At 38.0% G+C, this 21,929-nt stretch overlaps 2 protein-coding genes across 3 annotated transcripts in view; one reads left to right on the top strand and one right to left on the bottom strand.

Annotated features, from left to right (window-relative positions):
• rnf24 (ring finger protein 24) overlaps window positions 1-21,929 on the top strand; it is a 66,060-nt gene that overhangs the window by 1,367 nt on the left and 42,764 nt on the right. The window lies entirely within an intron of this gene.
• Window positions 390-14,903, bottom strand: smox (spermine oxidase). 2 transcript variants are annotated; one of them, XM_041982273.1, is made up of 7 exons: window positions 14,756-14,903; window positions 8,169-8,403; window positions 7,071-7,297; window positions 4,739-4,912; window positions 3,404-4,148; window positions 1,645-1,805; window positions 390-941 (listed from the first exon to the last, which is right to left on the bottom strand). In XM_041982273.1, exons 2-7 carry the CDS (start codon window positions 8,374-8,376, stop codon window positions 789-791), a joined length of 1,668 nt encoding a protein of 555 aa, XP_041838207.1. In that variant the 5' UTR covers window positions 8,377-8,403; window positions 14,756-14,903; the 3' UTR covers window positions 390-788. The 2 variants fall into 2 exon arrangements, with proteins under 2 accessions (XP_041838207.1, XP_041838208.1); XM_041982274.1 differs by having other exon boundaries at window positions 14,761-14,882.

Genomic DNA, 21,929 nt, shown 5'->3' with positions numbered 1-21,929 from the left:
TATATATATATATATATATATACCAGCTAGCTAGTAATGGCTGCCTGCAGTCTTCTTACAAACACTGTTAATCTCAGATGATGTTAGTGACAGATGAATGGAATTGACAGTGTTGTCTGACAGAAGCTGAGGTTTGTTCTAACACCATGTGTCACTTTGGCATGGCTTTGTACAGAACAGCTTTGGAGCCTTTCCTTTTTCTTCCAAATGTGCTCACTTTCTGCTTTCTCTGAAAGATTTAAACAGATACCAAAATGAGGATAGGAAGGAAAAAGCTCTTGCTTGTGATGGCACTTTTTCAAGAAGATATTCTTGTGGAGAGAAGTGGTTAAAGATGAGCTATCTAGGCTATTAAGTGTGTCTTTAAAAAATTAAGGAATATGAAATGGTTGGATGATCATAGAACTTTTTAATTTAGTTAAACTTTTTCTCAATTTTTCTTTAGTATTTTCATTATTTCTGAAATAACAGCACATACGTACAGAAGGCACTTACAAAAACAAGGTAAATTACAGGTGCTGTTGTTATAAATGTTAAAACTGATTAAAAAAACAAAACATGACAGAATGGCAAAGACAGGAGATGACAGCACCATTGGCAACTTTTAAACAGTACATCTTAAACAAAACTGAGCATAATTCAAATCTACAGTACGATAGAAACAATACTCATTTGTTCTCGGTGTGTTTAATGCCCGAGCTATGCTTTAAGTATAACTTAATCAGAATGATAAAAAGCTGTAACTCAACATTTTGTATTCTTTCACTAGTTAAAGGTTCATTTTAATGTTATATGTTAGGCTTTGTGGTTTCCACCGTGTGCAAGTCCTGGTACATCTCTATCAGGCGAGTGGCCTCTCGCTGCCCTGACAGCAAAGCACCATGTGTGGTAGAATAGTATTTTCTGTGGGTGGCTTCTCCAGCAAACAGGACCTGCAGGGGCTGAGTAAAGAGCGAGAAAGGAGGAGAGCAGACAAGGGAAAAGATGCAGGAGAAGAAAAAAAAAAAAAAACAGATTCAGAACAAGATGTGTCAATATCATCTTATTATTTTGTTTATGGCCTCTCCCTGCAGCAGTTTTCTATTTCTGCCTCCCTCGTTAGCGCTTCACATGTAGGAGGCAGCAGAAACTTTCCTGAGGGCTCAAGTGTGATTTTTAGTTTGACAGGGTTGAAGGACTCTCAGGAGAGGGGTCATGCCGTTCCTTCAGCAGTGTCAAGAATGCATAAAGAATCCCCCACCCCCCACTATCAAACACAGATCCAGCCGCTTCTCCCCTTCACCCAGAATGCATCAGATTTCAAGGTCCAGACTCCTGGCCTGCAATCAGCATTCACAATCCTCTTGAGTCCAGCTGTATTGGCTCTGCGTGAGCTGAGATGACACTGTATCACTTAGTGCAGGCAGGGGAAGTAAACAAACTAATGTACTGACATTAAATACATTTGCAGAGCTACAGTCCCTCATTTCTACACCCATGAGAAGGTAAAGAACCCATACAAGATAGTCACAATACTTTCATTAAATGACTTTCACTTAGTTGTATTTGCAAGGACAGAGTCTGATAGATCAAAACAAGATAAATTGTCTCAGTGGGTTCATTCTCATGTATAAACTGAACTGAACACTGTCAAACATTACTTACTGGAGCCTTGGTGCTGTTGGCATAAGGCAGCGGCATGGCCAGCCTCTCACAGTCCGCACCACTAGACCCGACCCTGGTGAAGGAATAGGAGCCTCGGATGTATGGGTTGCTGCCCCATGACGAGCGCAGGATACGCCGGGGCTTTGGAATGTCAGGGTTCCCTAAAGAAAGACGAAGGGAGAGAGGAGTCAAAATGGATACTACTCAGAGTTTGTACATAATTTAAATATAGTAATTGATTCTGTGATGTGTAAAGAAAACTTTCTACAGCCACAGTAGAAACACTTTGAGGGACTGCTAACTTCACAATGGCGATGCTAGGATGCTGCTGATGAGCAGGTGTGTTAGCATGCTAAAATGTTTTAACTCTAGTATATATAATAAAAAGCACTGTTGGCAGAAGAAGTTATTCTGAAGTATTTTCTTGTGAACAAGCAAAAGGTGTTGGAGGAGTGCTGGTGGATTAAGTCGCAGGATTTTACCATGAGACCTCAAATTGAGATCAATCTGGGAGAACTGGTTTTTCTCTTACATTTACTGTGTTTCCAACACCAAAACTATTTGGTTGGGATTGGTAAAAGACAACGGTTTGGCTAAAAATGTACCATTTGCAAAGCAAACACTGACCATGTGGTGGCGCTAGATAAACAAAATGGAGATCACTTCATGTAAGTCAATGTAAAGATTCTTTTGGTGACTAATGGAGATTTTATGGCAACTCAGTGACTAGTTAAGATATTCTGAGGCATTCCAGACTAAAACAATGGATGATGTTGGATATTGACCTACTTAGGAATGCAGCATTGGTTCAGACTAAAATGCCATTACATTAGAGTCAAAGCTGTTTAAACAGAGTATGTGGCAGCCATGAATTCAAGCCATTTACTTGTCACGTTTGTGCCCAGAGAGGCACAGGCGAGACTATATGTAATTAAGCAACAGCTGAAGGGATTAAACTTCACTGACCTAAATAAAGGCCATGCCTGTGTTTCACAGTGTAATACACATCCTGTGTATATATATATATATAGGAAGTCCTCAGACTTCACCGTGAAGTGACAGTTGCTGTCCACATGCTCACACTTTGACCTATTTCTAAGGGACCCACCCAACTTTTTCTCTCAGCACTTCCTTCCTGATCTTTAGCCAAATGGTGAACAATGCATCAGCCCACAGAATAGTTTCCATTTTACATTACAATCACCATGAAGCTGTTAATTATTTTCTCTTAGACAAAAAGTGACGTACCTTATATAACTAGTGGCACTGAATCAACTTCAGGGAAAACAGAATTCATTTCATTTATGTGTGCTTGCGTCACAAAAAAGAAAAAAAAAAAACAGGGCTGATCAAGGTACTGTAAAACCACTTACAGTAAAAGGCCTTATCTAACACTAATCAATACTTCTGCTCTGTGTTGTTTTGGTGGTGGTGACAGCAGATCAGTTAGCTGCTGTTCACTGAAAACAAATAGACACCTGAGTCAACTGTATGTATTATATGTGCCTATACATTTTTTTTTAACTGGGAAAGCTGCTTACATCATATCTCAAGTTTATGTCCTTGCCTTCCTGTGTAAAATAATGACTCAGCCATGCTTCCTATGAGTCACTGGGCAGACAAGCTCATTCTGAACCATCCAAGGTTCTTTTTAGTTTAACTGAAAGAGGTTCACAAGAGAGTAGTTTGATGTCCTAAAATCTATTTGAGCACAACTGTCTGTGCCCAGGCCCGTTTGCATACATGTTCATGCTCTGACCTGTAAAGCGCCTCAACAGCTCAGTGCAGGTCTCAGCCACTGTTTCGTCATCACAGCGCTCCATGTACAGCGCCTCCTGCCCACAGATCCAGCCACTCAGCATGTAGCCGTAACGTTCAGGGGGGTAGAGGACGTCGAAGCTACAGATTTTCTTGTACCACAGGTCTTCGGGATATGCTAGCTGTTCAAGTTGAGCCTCATCCTCCCACACGAACTGGATGCTGTTGCACTCCGGGCTCCAAAAGGGCTCCTCAAACTCTAAGAATATCTTGTCGGTGGTACTTATGCCAAGCTTCTCGATGGCGAACACCTTATCCTCAGGAAGAGGTGGGGAGAACATGGCCTCGTGGTTCTGCTTCAGCACACCCAGGGAAGTTGTCACAATCACGTGGTCAGCCGTGATCCACTCCTCGTCTTTGCACTCCACGCAAATGGGCTGACCCAGGATGAGAGGGTCTTCGTGAGGTTGGCAGCCGTGGTTGTTGTCGTTGTGGTTGTTGTCCTGATTGGTGTTGCTGCTCTTGGCAATGACCTCTCGATGCTGGGCTGAGTAGTTCCAGTGGATACAGCGGACTGGCTTGCCGAGGCAAATGGTGTGAGATGGGATGTCCTGGGCTAAGAGCTCCACAATCTTCATAAAACCTTCAGGAATGACATAATGTGCACCGGGGATCTCCGTCCACTCACCAAACTCACTCAAAGATACCTCATCCATGCTGGGAGAGCTGCTTTCGCAACTCTCCACCTGAAACATAAGACCATGTCAACACAAGAGTCAGGTCGTTTTCATTTCAAACCAATGTCTGCTGTCACATTACCTGTAATGTAACTGCTGTTACCCTAAAGCAAATGACTGTATCACTTTTGCAAACACGCCCCTCCCCTCCAGGCAATCCGCATCAGCTTTCCATAGCAATAAAAATCTTTATGCTATGTCTGCTGACTTTTTATACAGCTGCAGCCCTAAACAAACCAGACGGACTGAACTGATCTCAACATGCAGGAAACACATGAATGTTTAATCTAGAGGACATCTGACATATGCTACTGCTTCTGCTTCAATATTACAAATGTACCATTTCACTAGTTACCGTGTTCAATTCACATGCTGTGTTTCATGTGTGGGTAAATGGTAAATGGACTGTACTTATATAGGATTTTTCTAGTCAGGCTGACCACTCAAAGTGCCCTAACACATTCATGCACACACTCTTAACAGCACTTCTATTGTTCCATGACACACATTCATTCATAGTAAAATTGCATTGAAATTTACTTTCCACATGATTCATAAGACACTAGACATTCATAGACATGGATATGGAGAACACACACCTTGAGATACTGTTGAAGCATTGACAGTTTGAGCTTCTTGGTGCTCTCATGATCATCGGGATCCAACATGATCTTCTTGCGCACCACATCTCGTGTAAAAACGCCAACACTGTTCTGGCTCTCGGCGCAAACTGGCTTCCCGTTCTGGAAGAACTCCTGAGTCAGCTCGTACACCTAAAGAAGGGCAAAATGCAAAATGGTAATCAGGATGAAGGAGGAGGAAGCATTTTCTGTGATAAACTAAGTTTTTGATGAGAGACGACATCAGAATTAAACCAAATGGTACCAGCACCAACTAACAAAGTGCCTCAATAAAGAGAAGGAAAAACAAAGACATGAAAGATGAAATGGTGAAAGAATGTCTGTCAGGTTTTGTGTGCAGCGCCATTTTTGCTGTGGTAACCTCCTGATGACACTGACAGCAGATGTATCTAGACTAACATCAGACAGTGGCCCACAGTTACTGATGAAGGTATGTTATCTCCTAATCTTGAAGTTATTTTGTTTTTTGTGTTAGTGTTAGCACAGTAAAACGGTGCATCCATGTGTGTTGCTCTTGATTAACATCTACCAGCAGTTACACCAATTAATAGCTGTTTTCTAAAATCTACAATAAAATTAAATAAAGAACCGCAGGGAGAGTAAAGTTACCATTATCAACGCGCCGTCCACAGTAACAGCAGAACCTCTCCATGTCTCAGCCCAGCATGAAGTACAACTTAATCAGGTTTTGTAAATTAGACAGTTTTGTGATCTACTGTATGCGCAGTTTCTTCATTCAAAGACGAACACACAAATACATTTTATGTTTCACGTTCAAACAATAAAACATATTGCGCAGATTTCACGCTTTTACAACCATCTGAGGTTAGAACTAAAAACCAAGTGTTTTTTCCTTGCATGGCAGGTCTACGCTTAGTAACGTTTCACAATATCTCCCAAATTAGTCATTTTCTCTCATTTTCAGTTTCGTGTGTCTTAGTCCATTAACATTACCTAGCATAATAAACACGACTTGTGCCATGTTAAGCTTGACAGCAACACGGAAATGCAGAACTCAATGTCGGATTGACAACTTTTCACTGAAACTTACTGTGCTGCTTTTTTTGGGAGGAAAATCCTTTCTGTTAATATTCTTGACCAGCTTCTGTCGAACAGTCCCTGTCTTTTTCCCCAACAAGGGAATCTAATCTAAACCGAGAGGTCTCAGACAGGGGTGGTCTTTGTAAATTAAAAGGTCTGTCTTCTTTGCATTTAGTTTTTTTTCTACAACTGAAGTTTTCAACTACTGTTAGAGCAACCAAGAACCACACAAGTCCTCCCAGAGACTAAAGAAGGCAAACATTTTTCATCTTCTTCTCCTATGCTGTGCCAGCATGGTGCATTTAAATCTGCATGGTGAGCACATATTACAAAGTTCCACCTGAGCTTGAATCCAGTCCTCCAATGCATCCTCCCATTCCTTATTATATGTGTTTTTTTCCCCCATATTTTCCCTGCTTACTCTCAGGCTATGTCAGTCTTTGCTCTGTCAGGTGTAGCTGTACATGTGTGTGGGTGGCTGGTCGCCAGCTCAGGTGCTGTAACCCAGGAAATGGGGTTGTGGACTGTTCCTGTTTTTTGCTTTAATGTGGAAAGCTAGAAGAGAAATGGGAGGACTTCATAAAAGGCGCAGAGCGTGCCCAAATAAGCAACTACACTTGAGAAAGCAAGTTCACGAACACAGGTCACAACCTGGATGTAGGAAGAACAGTTGTACAGTCATTAATTCTAAATGTTTTTTGTGCGTGTGATAGCTTATCTATAATGGCCTTTTCACAAATGACATTAAGTAAATTATTAAAGCAAACATAAGGAACACTTCTATGAATGGAAGATAATTTTGCTTGTTGAAATTGTGCCACTTGTTTCACTTAAATCTTCGAATATCCAAACATGATTATCTAAAAATGACAGTGGAACACCAGTCTGTGTCTTAAACCATGCATTTCCATTTGATTTTTTCCAAATAGTTTCAAGAAAGAAAAACTCAGCTTATGTGACAGAACTGCATCAATGAGGTTTTTATGGCTTTTTCCAAATTCACACATCTAGCATCTCTAGTAAATTTTCTCGCTACAATTTAAGCACAATCATCGTGTTTATGACTAACCAGAAACTTTATACAACTTAGTTACTGCTTACATATATGCTCGGTTACTGTATATAACATAACTGAGTTGACATATGTCGTTATGCAAGCTGAGCACTGTGGTCATGCATAGCACTATTTTTGAGAGTAAATGTAGAATTTACAGGTTCACTAATCTGTGTCAGTGAGCACATGTTTCACCTCATTGTACAGATCACTGAACTCCTCCACCAGGTCCTTGGGGATCCTTTTGCCAGCATTGGTCTGGTAGTGAGCCACACCATTTTTGGTGTACAGGCTGATGCGTCCCACACTCCTTTCTCCGTCTGTGGTGTGTTCCAGCAGCCCATTTTCCTCTGCCAGGTGGTACACAGGGTTCCCATTGGCACCATGGATCCAGGTAGCTCCAAGCTCCAAAGTTGCCCTACCTACAGACACACAAATGTACACAAATCTCTCTCAAAATCCCTTGCGGTGTATGTCTTTGAGTGACACAGCACTCTATATGAAGTCTGATTGGCTTCAGCAAAATCTCTCCTTTTAGATAATTGGATAGTTCAAGAAGGTCAACTCAGTTAATGTACTGGAAATGTTAAGGCCCATTAGAATACTATGAATATATGATTTTATATTTAGGAATATACCATGGCTCTGGTTTTTTTTTCCTTTCCTTTTTTTAAAAGACAAAACTGATAATCATTCTATGACAATCTTTAGCATCTTTATCATGTTTACTCATCATGTGCACTATGAGTGTTTTCATACATGACCTCTTTGACCTCTGATGCTTTTCTCTGCTTGTTTATTCTTGTCACTCGAAATAATTCGTCTAAAATCTGCCAGCATTACAAAGAACATTAAATAAAAAAACATTTTATTATTTCCTCTTGGTATTAGGTGAAGGAAATATTCCCCATGGTGTGGATAACCATAACTAACTGTTTGGGCAGCTTTGTAAATTAGTATGAAAGTACGGGTCAATCGCAGTTCATTTTTTTCTATTGTACGTCTACTACACGTTAGAAAATACTGCTCAGAATAATGAAATAAGTTTTTGTTTGTTCCTATGTCAGCAGTTGCATAATGCTTTGAATTGATCCTCCAATCCAAAGTTTAAACTGTTCTCTTGTCTTAATCAGTTTGTTGGTATTACATGAACAGTTTTGTTTTGGTTTATTTAGGGAAAAGTTCCTCCTTTGCAGCCCCTCTCACTTGCTTTCACTTGCATAATGATAACTTGGAAGCACCACTGTGTTGAACATAAGGTGAAAACAGTCGCAATGGGACACATCCTCTCACCGTGCTGAACACTCTGAACTCTCCCCCCGATGTGGTCAGACGCCTCTAGGACAGTGACATCCGTGAAGCCGTTTTTCAGTAGGTACTTAGTTGCAGCAAGGCCAGCCAAGCCGGCACCAATCACTACTATTCGAGGCTGCCGATGAGTGCGAAGGCCACTACTAAGAGGATCATCAGTGCTGTCTGAGGAAATTTCACAACTTTGCATGCCGTCCAAGCTCTTCTTCGGTGGGGTCTGCAGACAAATCAAAAATACAACCCAAATTAAAAAACATAATACCACATATATCCAAAAAATAATGTGAGTGGGTCAGTTTGTGAAAGGTAGTTGAGTAAAATCTACACTTTGTTTCTCCCTATTGATGCCATCTGGGGTTTGTTCAATCATGTACATTATGAACCCTTGGTATAAAGGATAGTATGAACACTGAAAACCTGTATTGAAAATACTTTTCAAAGTCACTATCTTGAGCACACAATGCAGTATACACAAGATAAAAACTTTATACACAATACAGTACTGATCATATGTACATAGGTTTTAAGTAATATGAAAATATCAGGACTTCAGAGGCTCTGTTGCAAAGACTTTAACAATTTTCTCAACCAGTTTTCACTCCAACTAAATAAGAATAAACACTGAGTTTGTAAACTAGTGTATGAAAGAGGTGTGGTCTATCCACAAAAACACCATCTATTAATTAAAATGAGATGTTGCTCTTGAATTTCATTAAATGTTTTTTTGTGTGTGTTTATTTTGTTTTCCAATCCTGTGAGCAAATTAAATTTCCTTATAGTGAAGTAGAGGAAATGTTTTAAAACCTGACCAAACTGATACACTTTTTTGTGTTATTTTGTTACAGTTGGCCAAAATAATCCTTTAAAACCTGCAGCTTTTCAACAAAAGCACGTGTACACTCCGTTCACATAGTTTGGCTTCTTTAGAGTTGTCTTGTGCTGCTAATGAAGTGGCAATTACAAAAGCCTCTTTTATAGCGGATACATTTTGCCGAATAGCATTCCACTTACTATGACCCACACTGACAGCTGTGTTTATAACTGTTATTAACTTGAGTCTTTTTTTTTCCATTACATGTTTACACTGTTCTGTCTTCTCACTCTGTATCACTGTTTATTGAGCGTGAGGCCAAATTAGAGGGTCCTGGGAAAACCCTGTTATTTCCATCAGAGGACAGACTATACACACAAAAGATGTCCTTTTTTTTTATTACAGTCTCCTTAATTACGATGAAACTGCTCAAAGAAAACACATTACAGGAAGAACGAGTACACAGGTGGCCTTGTTATTACAGCACAAGGATGCTTGCTGTGAATGCAGAACAGCTGTGAGAGAGAATGGCCATGAAAGCTAAAATACCTGACAAGTCAGGTGTGTGAGACGTGACACAAAAGAAACCAAAAACTATGTAAGAACATGGAAATTATTAACATATTTGGATAAAAATGAAATGTGTCAGTGTCAACTCTTCAGAGCTAATTTTGCTGTTTACATGCACAGACATACCCCAAACCCCTGCTTTGTTGCCACAGCAACACCAGAGAGAGGACAGTACATGTTATACTACACAGAGAACACACACTGAGTTTCGGCCCGCTTCAGGTCAGAGCAGAAAGACTTTAATAAATATTACACTTGTGCTTGAGTTGATGATGAACCACCCTCCTTATGTGAACCTGTAGGACGTCATTTATCTTCACATTTTCCACAAATGAAAAAACACGTGGCATACATACAAAACACACAGACAAAAAAAAGTATCCTTCACTCATTTTCATTAAATTTAAGAATCTGAGAAACTGAGTTGTAAGCAGGTTGTTAGTGCTAACAAGCAGATGGATAAATCACTTGACCAGCAAAGAGCTGACAGCGTGTGAGACAGGAAACCACAAGGCTACACTTCAAGAAAACCTATGTGAAGTGAGAACCAGATGTCAGCACACTGAGGACATACAGAGTTTACTGTAAATAGAAGTTTCTGTTTAAAAACTAAGTCTCATCTGACAGCTGACCTCTACAACAGATGTGGGTTAAACCCTCTAATCTGCAGGCACCAACATGTGACCTTACATCACGACCTTCATCTTGAAAGTGGGTCAGGCACCTCACAGATTATCGGGGCAGGCGATTTGTGGGAAAGTGTCATAAAAGATTTTTATGATGTCGTACTATACTGTTGCTGTGTAAAACCTGAGGTTTACCTGACTTTCTTTTCTCTTTTGTTCAACAATACCTTAAAATTTTTCCATCTGGCAGGCGTTGACACATTTCACTGAATTTGACCGTCAAACATATCCCTTTCATTTGATTATTTCATTCATAAACAGCTGATCAGCTGATATTTAGAATGTATTATATTGTATATTTAGATTAATAAACTGTTTATATTATGAGCAATTGAACCAATCAGCAAAAAAGACTCCTGAGTTTGAGACTCAAGCTGCTGTTTTGGTCACACACAAGTTACATCTCAGTATGAAACGTTTCATTTCCACTTTTCTCACTGTCTCTGAAACTATGTATTTTTTATACATTAGTCTTTGTAAACAGAAACCATGAGCTGGATTCACAGAATCTGAAGTAGAAACTGTTGTGAGATAAACATGAATAGACTCATTCTTACACCACAAAGAACAGTAAAGGGTGTGGTGGTATGTTATTACGTAGTTTTTTTTAAACAATACATTGTTAACTAATCACCTTCAATGATTGTAAAATTTGTAATGGATCTCTTTTTAGACTGTGGTCTTAAGTTTCATTAATTGTCTTATGTTCTTTGTGTAGTTATCTGTCAATAAAGTTGTTTAAAATGTGCTTTTTGAACTATTGGGCCATTTTTTCTGCATCTGTTAAAGTGGATCTGGCACGGTCATCCCCACTCTTTTAATTTTGGGTATACCTAGATTAGCTTAGCACCAGTTATACGCTAAATAAGTTGTATTTATTCTAGAATGAGGGAGAGCTTTCTCCTGGTGTAAATAACATTTCATGGATATAAGATTGCAAAGATATGACGTTAATAACTGAGGCTGCTTTCTGTTTCCAAAGTTCAATGTGGGAGCAGTGCTGAAGGTTCCTGCCACACCCAGATAATTTTTAGCTGATAAATGTCATTCAAAAATACTATCTTTCTCCATCCATTTTGCATAAAATTTCATTATATTTAGAATAATTAAGCAAAACATATACAACTTATTGAGAATAACATTGTTATGTTGGAAATAAAGGGTGGAGTTTAAACAAGAATTATATTTCTGCTTTTTAGGCTTCATAAATATAGCATACATGAGATGGGACATAAATAAAAACTTTAAAAAATAAAAGAAAGTTACTTAAATATAGTTTCCTGTATACTGAATTATATCTGTCAAAATATGCCATCTAATACTGAACCTTTTATTTTAAGACAGTTGAACAAAAAGTTTGGTGAAACCAACAAATCACCTTTTCTAAGTTTTATTTGACGCAAACTGAGCTCAAAGGGGTGTTTTGATTTTTGGTTTTAAGGCTAAATTTGATCTAAACTGATACTAATCAAAATTCAACAGTGAATTAAACAGTTGGCAGATGACAGCGCTGCAGGATATCGCTATTAAACTGTGTTAAATATTGCAGAAAAAAGGTTTTCTGTCAGTCACCCAGCTGTTTTTATACAAAGAAATAATAGCGATCATCCCAAATAAATGCTGTCATGTGATTAACAAAGAGTGGATTAAGAATGCCTATCAAATTATGCTCGGTCAAACATTGTCATGACCTTTTGTCACACATTTTCTGACAATAATTCTCCACTTAAATGTCATTAAACCATAATAGAAGAGGGGAATGTTATGTTTCAACAACTCCAGCTCAAGCTAATGAAAATTTCTGTTTAATCTGTTTACTTTTTTACACAGGCGATAAGTGAGTTTAAAAATGTAAATTGATAAGAACCAGCGGGCTGTGCGGTGGTTAGCACTGTCGTCTCACAGCAATGAGGTTTCTGATTCAAATCTTGGTTAGTGTTTTTTTTCTGTGGAACTGCATGTTCTCCCTGTGGAAACACAAGGGTTCACTTTGGGAATTCTGATTTCCTCCCGCAATACAAAAACACACATGCACGATTTGACCCTAGGATTGAGTGTGACAGTGATTAGGTAATTCAAGCTAGAGATAAACCATGAGGCATCACTGTCAGTATCACAGTGATGTTTCTTACAAATTTTCTGCGTAAAACAAATAGAAATGAATTATCTTCTAGGATACTCTTTCTCACCCTTTGTGATTTTTACAGTATGTGGTATTTTTATACCCGTATATTTCTCAACCTACATCAACATTAACATAGTGTACGAGTGCGGAGGATGACCACTTGTCAGACAAGCATTAAATACGAGACATCTCCTCATCCAGAGAAAATACATTATAACATATATGTGATGTACTATTTCCACATGTGGAGTTGAAATGTGAATCCTCCTACTCCCATGTTGGCCAATCAGGTTTAAGCTTCCTTTTTTTATCAGATAAAGGACAGAATGCCAGGCTATTCTGTTGCTATACTGTAATGCAGGAAATCAGCAATTTCCGCATGATAATTACTAAAGATGTCTTGAATATGAACCATTTTATCTAAAACATGCTTGAATCCCTTCTTGGGAAATCTCTAAAATGATAAATTTTAAACTCCCACTTTTATTAGGAGTAATCTTTTGTTTTTTTCCGACCTGAAAGGAACCACATTTCCATTAAAAAATTTCTCTAATTCCATAAATGCCATTTTAAAATGAATAATACACCTCCTTCCCAAACAATATTTTATCTCTTTACACGCTGGACTGTGTGACAGATTGTGCATCCCTCCCTGGTTGTTTGTAATTCCATGGCTGGTTAATACACTCACCACATGTCGCCGCTCCATGGTTCACACTACCACCGCAGATTAATGTATGGGCTGGCCTTGGGTAGACAGGCGGCTAACGGAATAGTGTGGAGAAAGGAAGGAGGAAGGGAGGGGGCTACCGCTGACCTAGAAATGGCAATCTACAGAACAGTGAGTCCGCCAGTGGACTCCTCAAAAACAGGGCCAGCCGTCAGCAGGAATGTCTTAAATACTGTGTTTGAGCTCACATCTCTCATCTTTATTGCTTTCCCTTCTCTGGTCTTTCCAGCTGTGTACACTCACATCTGCATTTCCTCCATCAGTCCCACGTGAGTAGGTGCTTGGAAACACACATTTCTACATCCCAACATTAAAATGTAGCAGTGTGGATTTGTGCCAAGGGCCACACATTCCTCACTTCTCTCCAAGCTCTGATTTTTCCAAGCTGGGACGATGGAGTGTAGGCACCACATGCATGCTCACACATGCAATTCACAGCTGTGCTACAGTGTACCACACTGGTTGTTCCTGAGATGCAGATGAACAAAAGGACAGAATCATGGGAAACAGTCGTGGTCTATAGTCATCTATACACACAGGTTACAGACTCTTGATAGTCAATACATTACAGGATGATGACACTCAGATCACCAATACTGATGGTGATAATTAACTAAAATAAACAAGACAAGAATAACACTGAGACGGCAAAACAAGAAGTCATTTTGATCAAACTCTTTACAAGTAAAAAGCCCCCATTCAACCTGAACAGATACACAACTATTTCCATTTGATAACTTTCTATTTATTAAGGTTAAAGGAGTGATGTCAGGATGTAGGGAAAATGACATTTTAAAGGAGTACTCTAATATCAGAAAGACCACCATAAAGGATTTTTCTAAACTACCTTTAGCTTTGCTGAGCTTCTTTTTTTTTTTTTACCCTAGGAAAATAACATATCTTCAGCATTACAGTTTTTCACTTATAGTAACAAAAATAACATGAAAATTAAAGTTAAACCTTAAAAATTATGTGATAGTATAAATGGAAATATCACAAAAACGAATTATGAAAAGCAGACACGCTTAGTAGCAAATAAAAGAAGCCAGAGTAAACAGTTTAAGAACAAAGACAGAGGAAATCAGACGGTTTGATCTTTTCTTTATTCAGCCTGGAACTGCCTTTAACTGTGGTTAAGGCTGCCACGTATAAGCGGTGATGCCAAAGTGGCAGCAGTTTGAAACAAAGCACACCACTTTACTGAGAAACTCTGACAAAAAGTCTGAAAGACAACCTGTGCTAGTCACGTAACAAAGCCTAAAATCATCTTAGGACGTTAAAAGAGGAGGAAAATCTAATGTAGCCGCTGAAGCCAGTTTAGTTTGTCACGTTACACAGGCTACAGACAATGACACATCAGTGTGACTAACATCTGCTTTGAGCTGCTTTTACACACCTTGTCTTTGTGTTACGTGTTTGATCCACACAAACACCTGGCTGACAGCTGGTATAATGTGTGTGCGGTCGCTCAGAGTAACGTAGCGGTCTGACAATAAACAAGCGGCTATGACAGTATTTTTCAGCGGTACTGGTAACCACAGCCTGTTCCTTTTCTGGTTACCGATTCCCATCACCACGCTCGCCATCACCGTCCCATTTGTGAGCGATAACTATGTTAAATGTGATCTAAGTAGAGCAGCTGGTTACCTGACTCTTTTGGTCTTCGGTTTCGGAAACCTCAGAGTTCCTCGCTTTTCTTTGTGCCGTTTCTCTCAGACCGGCTCTGCTTTGTATTTATGCCTGGAAACCAGAAGCAGCCAGTTTTTCCGAGGCCGCTGCCTCCTCATTGATTATACATGAGCGGCGATGACGACGGAGACCAGCCCTCCTCTGAGTAAGCCTGCTGTCACATGCGACTGCCAACACACACACACACACACACACGTCTGCATAACACAAGAATAAATCACTGACGAGTAGAGGCTATATGTCGGGCTTTTTTTTTTGTTTTTGTTTGTTTGTTTGTTTGTTTGTTTGTTTTTTTTTTGTTTGTTTTTTTCCTTTGCAACAAAAACACACGTGAATGTAAAGGCTATTGCATGAGCTAGCTTTACTGCATTAGCGTTGTGTAAATAAAGCAGAGGAGCACAAAATTGCAGTTTACATTTTTATTTTAACAACAATTTCTTTTTCAACTAGACTCGGACAGGAGAGCGGCATTGTCGTTTCAGACGGAGAGACACCACACTAGACATGCCATTAAAATAGTAAAAAGTCAGTTGATGACGTGTAAAGGTAATAAGTTAAGAAAACAGAAAAGAAATATGCATTTTAAATTCAGTTTCTCTTTGTAAAGCATACCCCCTTCTCTATATTAGAGCAAATCCTTGATTTTAGTTGGAAGTCATTTATATTTTGCTCTAAAAATTATTTGTGCTGTTTAGAAATTTTACATCCTGCATTATTTATCCATCTAATCTATTGTTTGTATATTATTTTTTGTATGTATTTCTCCACACCTCTACACAGTAAGTCATGCATGGTGACATGAATGTACAATATAAAGTATAGAGCTTTCAGGACTTTAGTATGTGCCTTGTTTTCCTCAGGAGGCAATGCTCCATGACAACTACCCCCAGCATAATTAATGTGCTTTCCAAAAGATATTGTACAAGATCACACAGAGGAATTTAATTTAATTTACTCTTTCTATATTTACATTATTAATTATTAATTTTATTTCAGTATTTCTCTTATTACTCTTAAATAACATGAAACTAGTTTTACTCAAATTTAAAGACAATTTATTTATGTCCAACCACTTTTTCAGTTCATCTGTGATCACCTCCAAAAACGGTTGCAGTTTCACACCTAAATAAAAAATATTTGTGTCATCTGCAAATAACATAAACTTTCATATATTTGATACTTGGCAAATGTCATTATTTTTGGACAAAAAAATGAATCCTTGAGGTATCCCACATTTCTTATACTTATTTATTTATACACATTGTTGCCGGTTAAATAAATGGCTCTTGAGCCAGTCCAGAACAATACCTCAGAAGCCATACTTCTCCATCTCTAATCAATATAAAATGCTTTCTTCAGAGAAATGTTCCGAGTGCATATCTCTTTGTATCCATACATTCAGTTATTTCTTCTACTAGATCAATCATAGCTAATGATATCTGTTATTACCAGTCAGCAGCTGTTTCTCAACAAAACTGTCAAATTGTTTTACGAACAGTTTTTCCAATATTTTAGAGAACTGCGAAAGTACTCAGAACTTTACGTTGTTAAATGGAGTTCTTGTTATTCTCGTGATTATTATTATGAATAATATTAATAATGCTGATGTATTAATATGTATTGAGCATTATGCCGTTGCAACTAATGCAAACTAACTTAATTTGACATTTGATTTGCTTCACTGAGCTTCAATGTCATCGTTTGAAGCTGTTTTGTTTAAGAGCAAGGTCTTAAAGAAATAATGATAACAATTAAATATAAATTACTGGGTGAAACACCAGTCTATCAAAAGCATGAGTGAACTTAACCAAGCCAGACGGAATAACAGCTGCAATGGTTGATTGTTGTCACAGCTAAAAGTCCTACGTAGCTACCAGTACAAGAAGCTGATTGTTCTGAACAGTTGTACTTGCATGGCAAAAAGACTGAAGTGTGTCTTCAATTAGATGGATTCTGTCTTGATTGTGATTTTTTTTTATTCACCTTGCAAGGCTGCTTAATTATCATTAGATGGTTAGATGGTTCTCTAACCAAATGTGTCAAGTTGAGGCCCATACACACCAAGAACACAAAAAACAAAAGTAAATTAAGTCAGTCTAAAGAAAAAATACATTTGCTAAATTATATGTGTTGATGGTTAGGAATTGGGAAGCACTTAGTTGGTATTGTCTAACCCTAAACAAGGGATGACTGAAAGTGGAAGTAAACTATGGAAAAAAGAAGTGAAATTTCTAACAAAAGTTGGTGTAAATAGTAATGGGGGGGACTGGAGTTTAACTCGCATATTGTGGTTATGACAGTTTCACAAAATGGCTGTAAACCTGTATGCAATTTTATTAACATTAACATCCATGAAAATGATCCCTTTGTATCCCAAACTGCACAAAATGAGAATACATTTGGTGACATTTTTCATAAACTTACATTAGACCTGTGTGTTGACAGGAATTCAACACAAACTAAAATAAAAATCGTAAGAAACAAGAAAAAGGACGTGTGTGACTGTTAAACCAGCTGAAAAAGACAAATGAAGGAATATTTATTCTATTGCTTCATTCATCATACATATACAAAATCCCTATGTTGTTCTACGGGGCTTTTCTGTATGTTGTTGAGAGAATAGCTGTTGATCTTGGGGGGAGTTGACCCTTTGCCTTCTGTTTGGTCCACAGATCCCTCCACCCATATACAGGAAGTTGTGTAGATGATTCATTTGTCTGCTGTGCTTCTCGGATAACATCAGTGTCTGTGTATGGGCCAATAATTACTGAAGTTGATCTTGCAGGTTGCTTTCCTTCCTGTCTTGTGCTTTGTCTGTGTCTGTGTAAAAAGAAGGAAGTTTCTTCTGAAATGACTAGGAAGGTCAACAGCAGAAAATGACCCCAAAAGAAACCATGAGAGCTGTTACACAAGGCACGATCCCATAAGAGTAGCAATAAGTCTTTCATACTTTATATATACAGTACTAAAATATAATATATAAGGACAAAGAGAGACATATAGGATTTAACCAGAATAAGGAAACATGATCACATTACATCTATTTTTTTTTTTTAAGTTTTTTGTATAGCACGTTTAATTTACACAATTAAACACAATTTAAAGTGCTTAACATAAACGTTAAAAGCATTACAGATGGTGCAAAGAAAGCATTAAAGCATCACTTCACTGGGTGCCAGTACAATTTTAGATTATTTTAAGATTGTATTAAAACAAAAATTAAAAAACCACTATGTGGGCTCTATTCCTGTTATAGCACTGACCTGTTAACACTTTAAACTGCTGTACACACCTTGTGATTCTCTCTGCTCCAGTCGCTTGACAGAAAACAAAAGGGATAAAACCTTTTTTTAAGCTTTTTCTGTCTTTTTCATTTATCTAGCACATATGAGTACTTGGTGAGAACATCTGGGATTAGGTTTTAAAGGCAATAGTACCAATTTAAAGACATTTTTCAACTTGTGGAGTATGTATGTCCATGAGACTGCATACTCTACTGGTGAAGTTGCAGACAATGTCACTGCTGTACCACATACTGAAAGAGGATCTTGTGGAAGAGGTGAGAAGTCAGTGGTATAACGTGGTCAGTGCTATGATACGATACAATACAATACACTTTACTGTGCCCCCACAGGGCTGTTACATTAGTTTACCTTAGTAAATAGGAAATACTTATTATATAGTACTTGCTTCTTAATAGCTTTTTGTGAGGGGTTTGGAGGGGAGGACGACCCCTGAATTGTGTGACTCAATTCCAGTGATATAGAAGAATTTTTTCTTTCTTTCCCTTCCTTTATTTTGACATCCTTTGCTCTACTTTTGTACTTTTTCATTGTGTCTCAGGGCTCATTTACACCAAGATCGTCAGGGGAACTCAGTTCAACTGGGCGAGGAATTCCGAAATATTTTGCACCTTCATTTAATTTGATTTGCTTTCACAATGTTCATTACTCAAGAGGACCAAACCGGCTGGAAAATGTCACACAGTTACAACAACTGCTCACTAGGGGCAGTATTCCCTAAACAGTTGCTAACGAACAAGGCAGACGAAGAAAATCCAGTTCATTGATTGGATAAGATTGAAAATGTTCACTGCAAGTAAACAATGTAGTAACACTAAGTTCTGTTTTAATTTAGGTTTTTCAAACCTAATGCAGTTTTTGTCATAATCTGTCCTGTATGAGCAGCAGGAGAGGCAGAGAGATCTGACTACTGCTCTAGGACAAGGTTCTACGTCATTTCCTCTGTTTGGTTTACTGGATGGTCAGGACACTGTACCAGAGTTCACTTGCAAGTGATCCATGACCCCTGGTTTTTAAATGGACCAGAGTTCGCTTCGTTGGTCTGCACCAAAGTTCAAATGCACGTTCATACTGCTGACAAAACAGCGACAGTGTGAATGCATGTAAATGACTTTATTAAAAGGGTGGTGAGTTCATTTAGGTACCGCTCAGTTGATCAGGATTGTCATGGCCCTGTGCAGGGGTCTGCAACCTGTGGCTCTTGAGCCACATGGGGCTATTCAGCCCATCTGCATTGGCTCTAGGGGAAAATAAGTCTGTGTGGACAAATTAGTCTACATTTATTGCCACTTATGTTGGCTTACCCATATGCTTGATATGTAGCAACAAATTAGAACATTTACTGAAGAGAACCAAGCTGGAGATGAAATGGTTCAGAAAATTAGAGATATGTCTCTCTCTACAAACATAATCAGGACAGGACCATTAAAATGACCAAAATCATCATGATTTAGCAAACTAATTCAGCTCCAGCAGCTCCAGTGATGTTTAGATATATAACTCTGATGGTTTGACATTTTCTTTTGTTAAGACATAAAAAACAATAAAATGTTAATAGTTTTGTTCATTGCAAGTTACTTTTAAGCTTCAGATAGGTTTGACTAAACTATGTTTATTTGGTGGTAAATGTGGAAAAAAATTTGAATTGAATTTAATTCCTGTTCTATATAAATCTCAATATGCACTCCAAAGACTTTGAATGCTGAGGGGGCTTCAAGATTCAAACCATTAGTAATGATTGCAAGATTGGACTTTGCTACAAAACATGTAAAAACAAGTTGCTCATTCATGGAAAAGCCTTTTTGGGCAGATTAAACTTGTTGCAGAAAAATGGGAAGAGGTGGTGAAGGAAAGCAAGAGCCAGTAATCCACAGTATGAGCCGTGTAACACTTGCCAGGTAAATGGGGACCCTAAAAATACACTGACTGGTGTGGATGAGTGCGTTTTATATTTGGGCTAAAAGCTGTCTTTATCTGTATCTTTTATCTGTGGTTCCTTAAGGCTGAGTGTTCTGTTCCACTCTTAGTAGGACTCACACACAAAAGCAGAAAACAGAGCAGGAGACAAACAGTTTCCAGACAAACTAGTTTTTTTTTCTTTATGTTGCTGGAAAGACATGAAACAGAAATGTTAAATGGCAACCACTAGCTACGATATTAGTATAGGGAATACTTATAAATATAAAAAGCAACATTAGTGCATCCAAAAAGGTAGAACAATCTGCAATTAAATGTTTTCTATCAGAGGCCAACCTATGTGCTAATTTGGCCTCCAGTACAGCTGCTGTAACCTTCTCACTGAGAACATAAACAAAAATGGGTGAAACCCCACAATATGACAATGTATTCTAGATATTATTAATATTTCTACATTTTTATTGCCATCTGGTTGGATTTAAAAGAAAAAGAGCAAAATTCCAACTGTCATATATAACATAATAAATGTGGGGGTGGCATCAGGCCACAATTGTACTAGTTCACAATCACAAATGTTTCTCTCTTTGTCCCTTTCTGTCAGCACACACACAAACTGGAGGCTGTCAATCTGTCTTGTCTTTTGTCAATCCAATCTGGATTATCAAACAACCAAGAAGCCTACTTTAATATTGCCATGAAGACAAATAACTGAAAATCAAATTGTAGAATTAGAAATGTCATAATTATTATTACACCATTAAATCAAGTATTGCTTATTGGATTTAAACACACTCATGATGTGATGAGTGTAGATATTAACAGACAGAATTTGAGTCTTATGCCAATAGCAATAATTGGGTCAAAAAAAAAAAAAACTAAAATATTATTATGACTGAAGATGACTGTGTGACTGCAGGGGTTGATGGATATTAGCACTGTCCTTTCCTTAGTTTAACTCAAGGAAAGAAACCAAACCAATCTTTTTCTTACTTTGATCAATGGGTTTTGGTTATTTAGCCTAACCAAATATCAGGTGATAAGAAAAATACATAAATAAAATAATCAGGGAGCAGAAATTAATTGAATTTTTAGTTTGTGCTTACTGACGTTCAAACAAGTCCTTGTGAAGTGTGAACTTGCACAACACCTGCCTCCGGTCTGAATAGGTCAAAAGAATGCTTTTTACAACCCTGCTTGCTCTTTCATTCATATGGTAGTCCTTGATTTTCCAAATCAGCATCTGCCTCATACTACAGTTTACTATAGCATTGTACTTCCTCATGTGCTTGCAGGAAGAAAAAGACAAAATAACAACTGAAATATGATTAATCACTTGGTATTCTCAATGCCAGAACACTAAGTGTAGTGTCAATGATTAGCAACATCCCAAAGTCATAAATGGTTTGCTGTCAGTAGTAATATTTATTGCTTCTTTTGTTTTCACAAGCCTGAAATGCAGTTTTAAAATTTTCATTAAGTTAATGAAAAACAAACAAGCAAACATGAAATAGTGTTCATAATGTTGGGAAGAATCACTGCTTTAAAAAACAAAAAGAAAAAAGAAAAAAGAAAAGTAAAGAAAAAAAAACACACCATCCAATCAGGCAGTTCTTGCTGGTTTGTGCTGGTCATTATCTTACAATCTTTGTACTGTGACAGGTAGGTGCCAAAGGTGCTTAACCAATGAAGATGATGCAAATAATCCAACCATATTGGTCTACCCCCACAAAAAAATATTACATCACCCCATGCTGTTCAGAAACATATGAGGCAGATCTGTTCAAAAGATCTCTCTATGTAAACACTGAAAACTGCCTTTTGTTCCAGAAGCTTTGACAGTAAAAAGAACTCTCATCTTTGCTGGCAAAGTTTTATTGCTTCTCAGTCTGCAGAAAAATTGAGACATTTACAGA

Source organism: Melanotaenia boesemani, chromosome 4 (assembly GCF_017639745.1).
Source record: "Melanotaenia boesemani isolate fMelBoe1 chromosome 4, fMelBoe1.pri, whole genome shotgun sequence".
Taxonomy (NCBI): Eukaryota; Metazoa; Chordata; class Actinopteri; order Atheriniformes; family Melanotaeniidae; genus Melanotaenia; species Melanotaenia boesemani.
The sequence above is the reverse complement of the archived record's forward strand: the minus strand, read 5'-3'. Positions and strand labels throughout refer to the sequence as shown.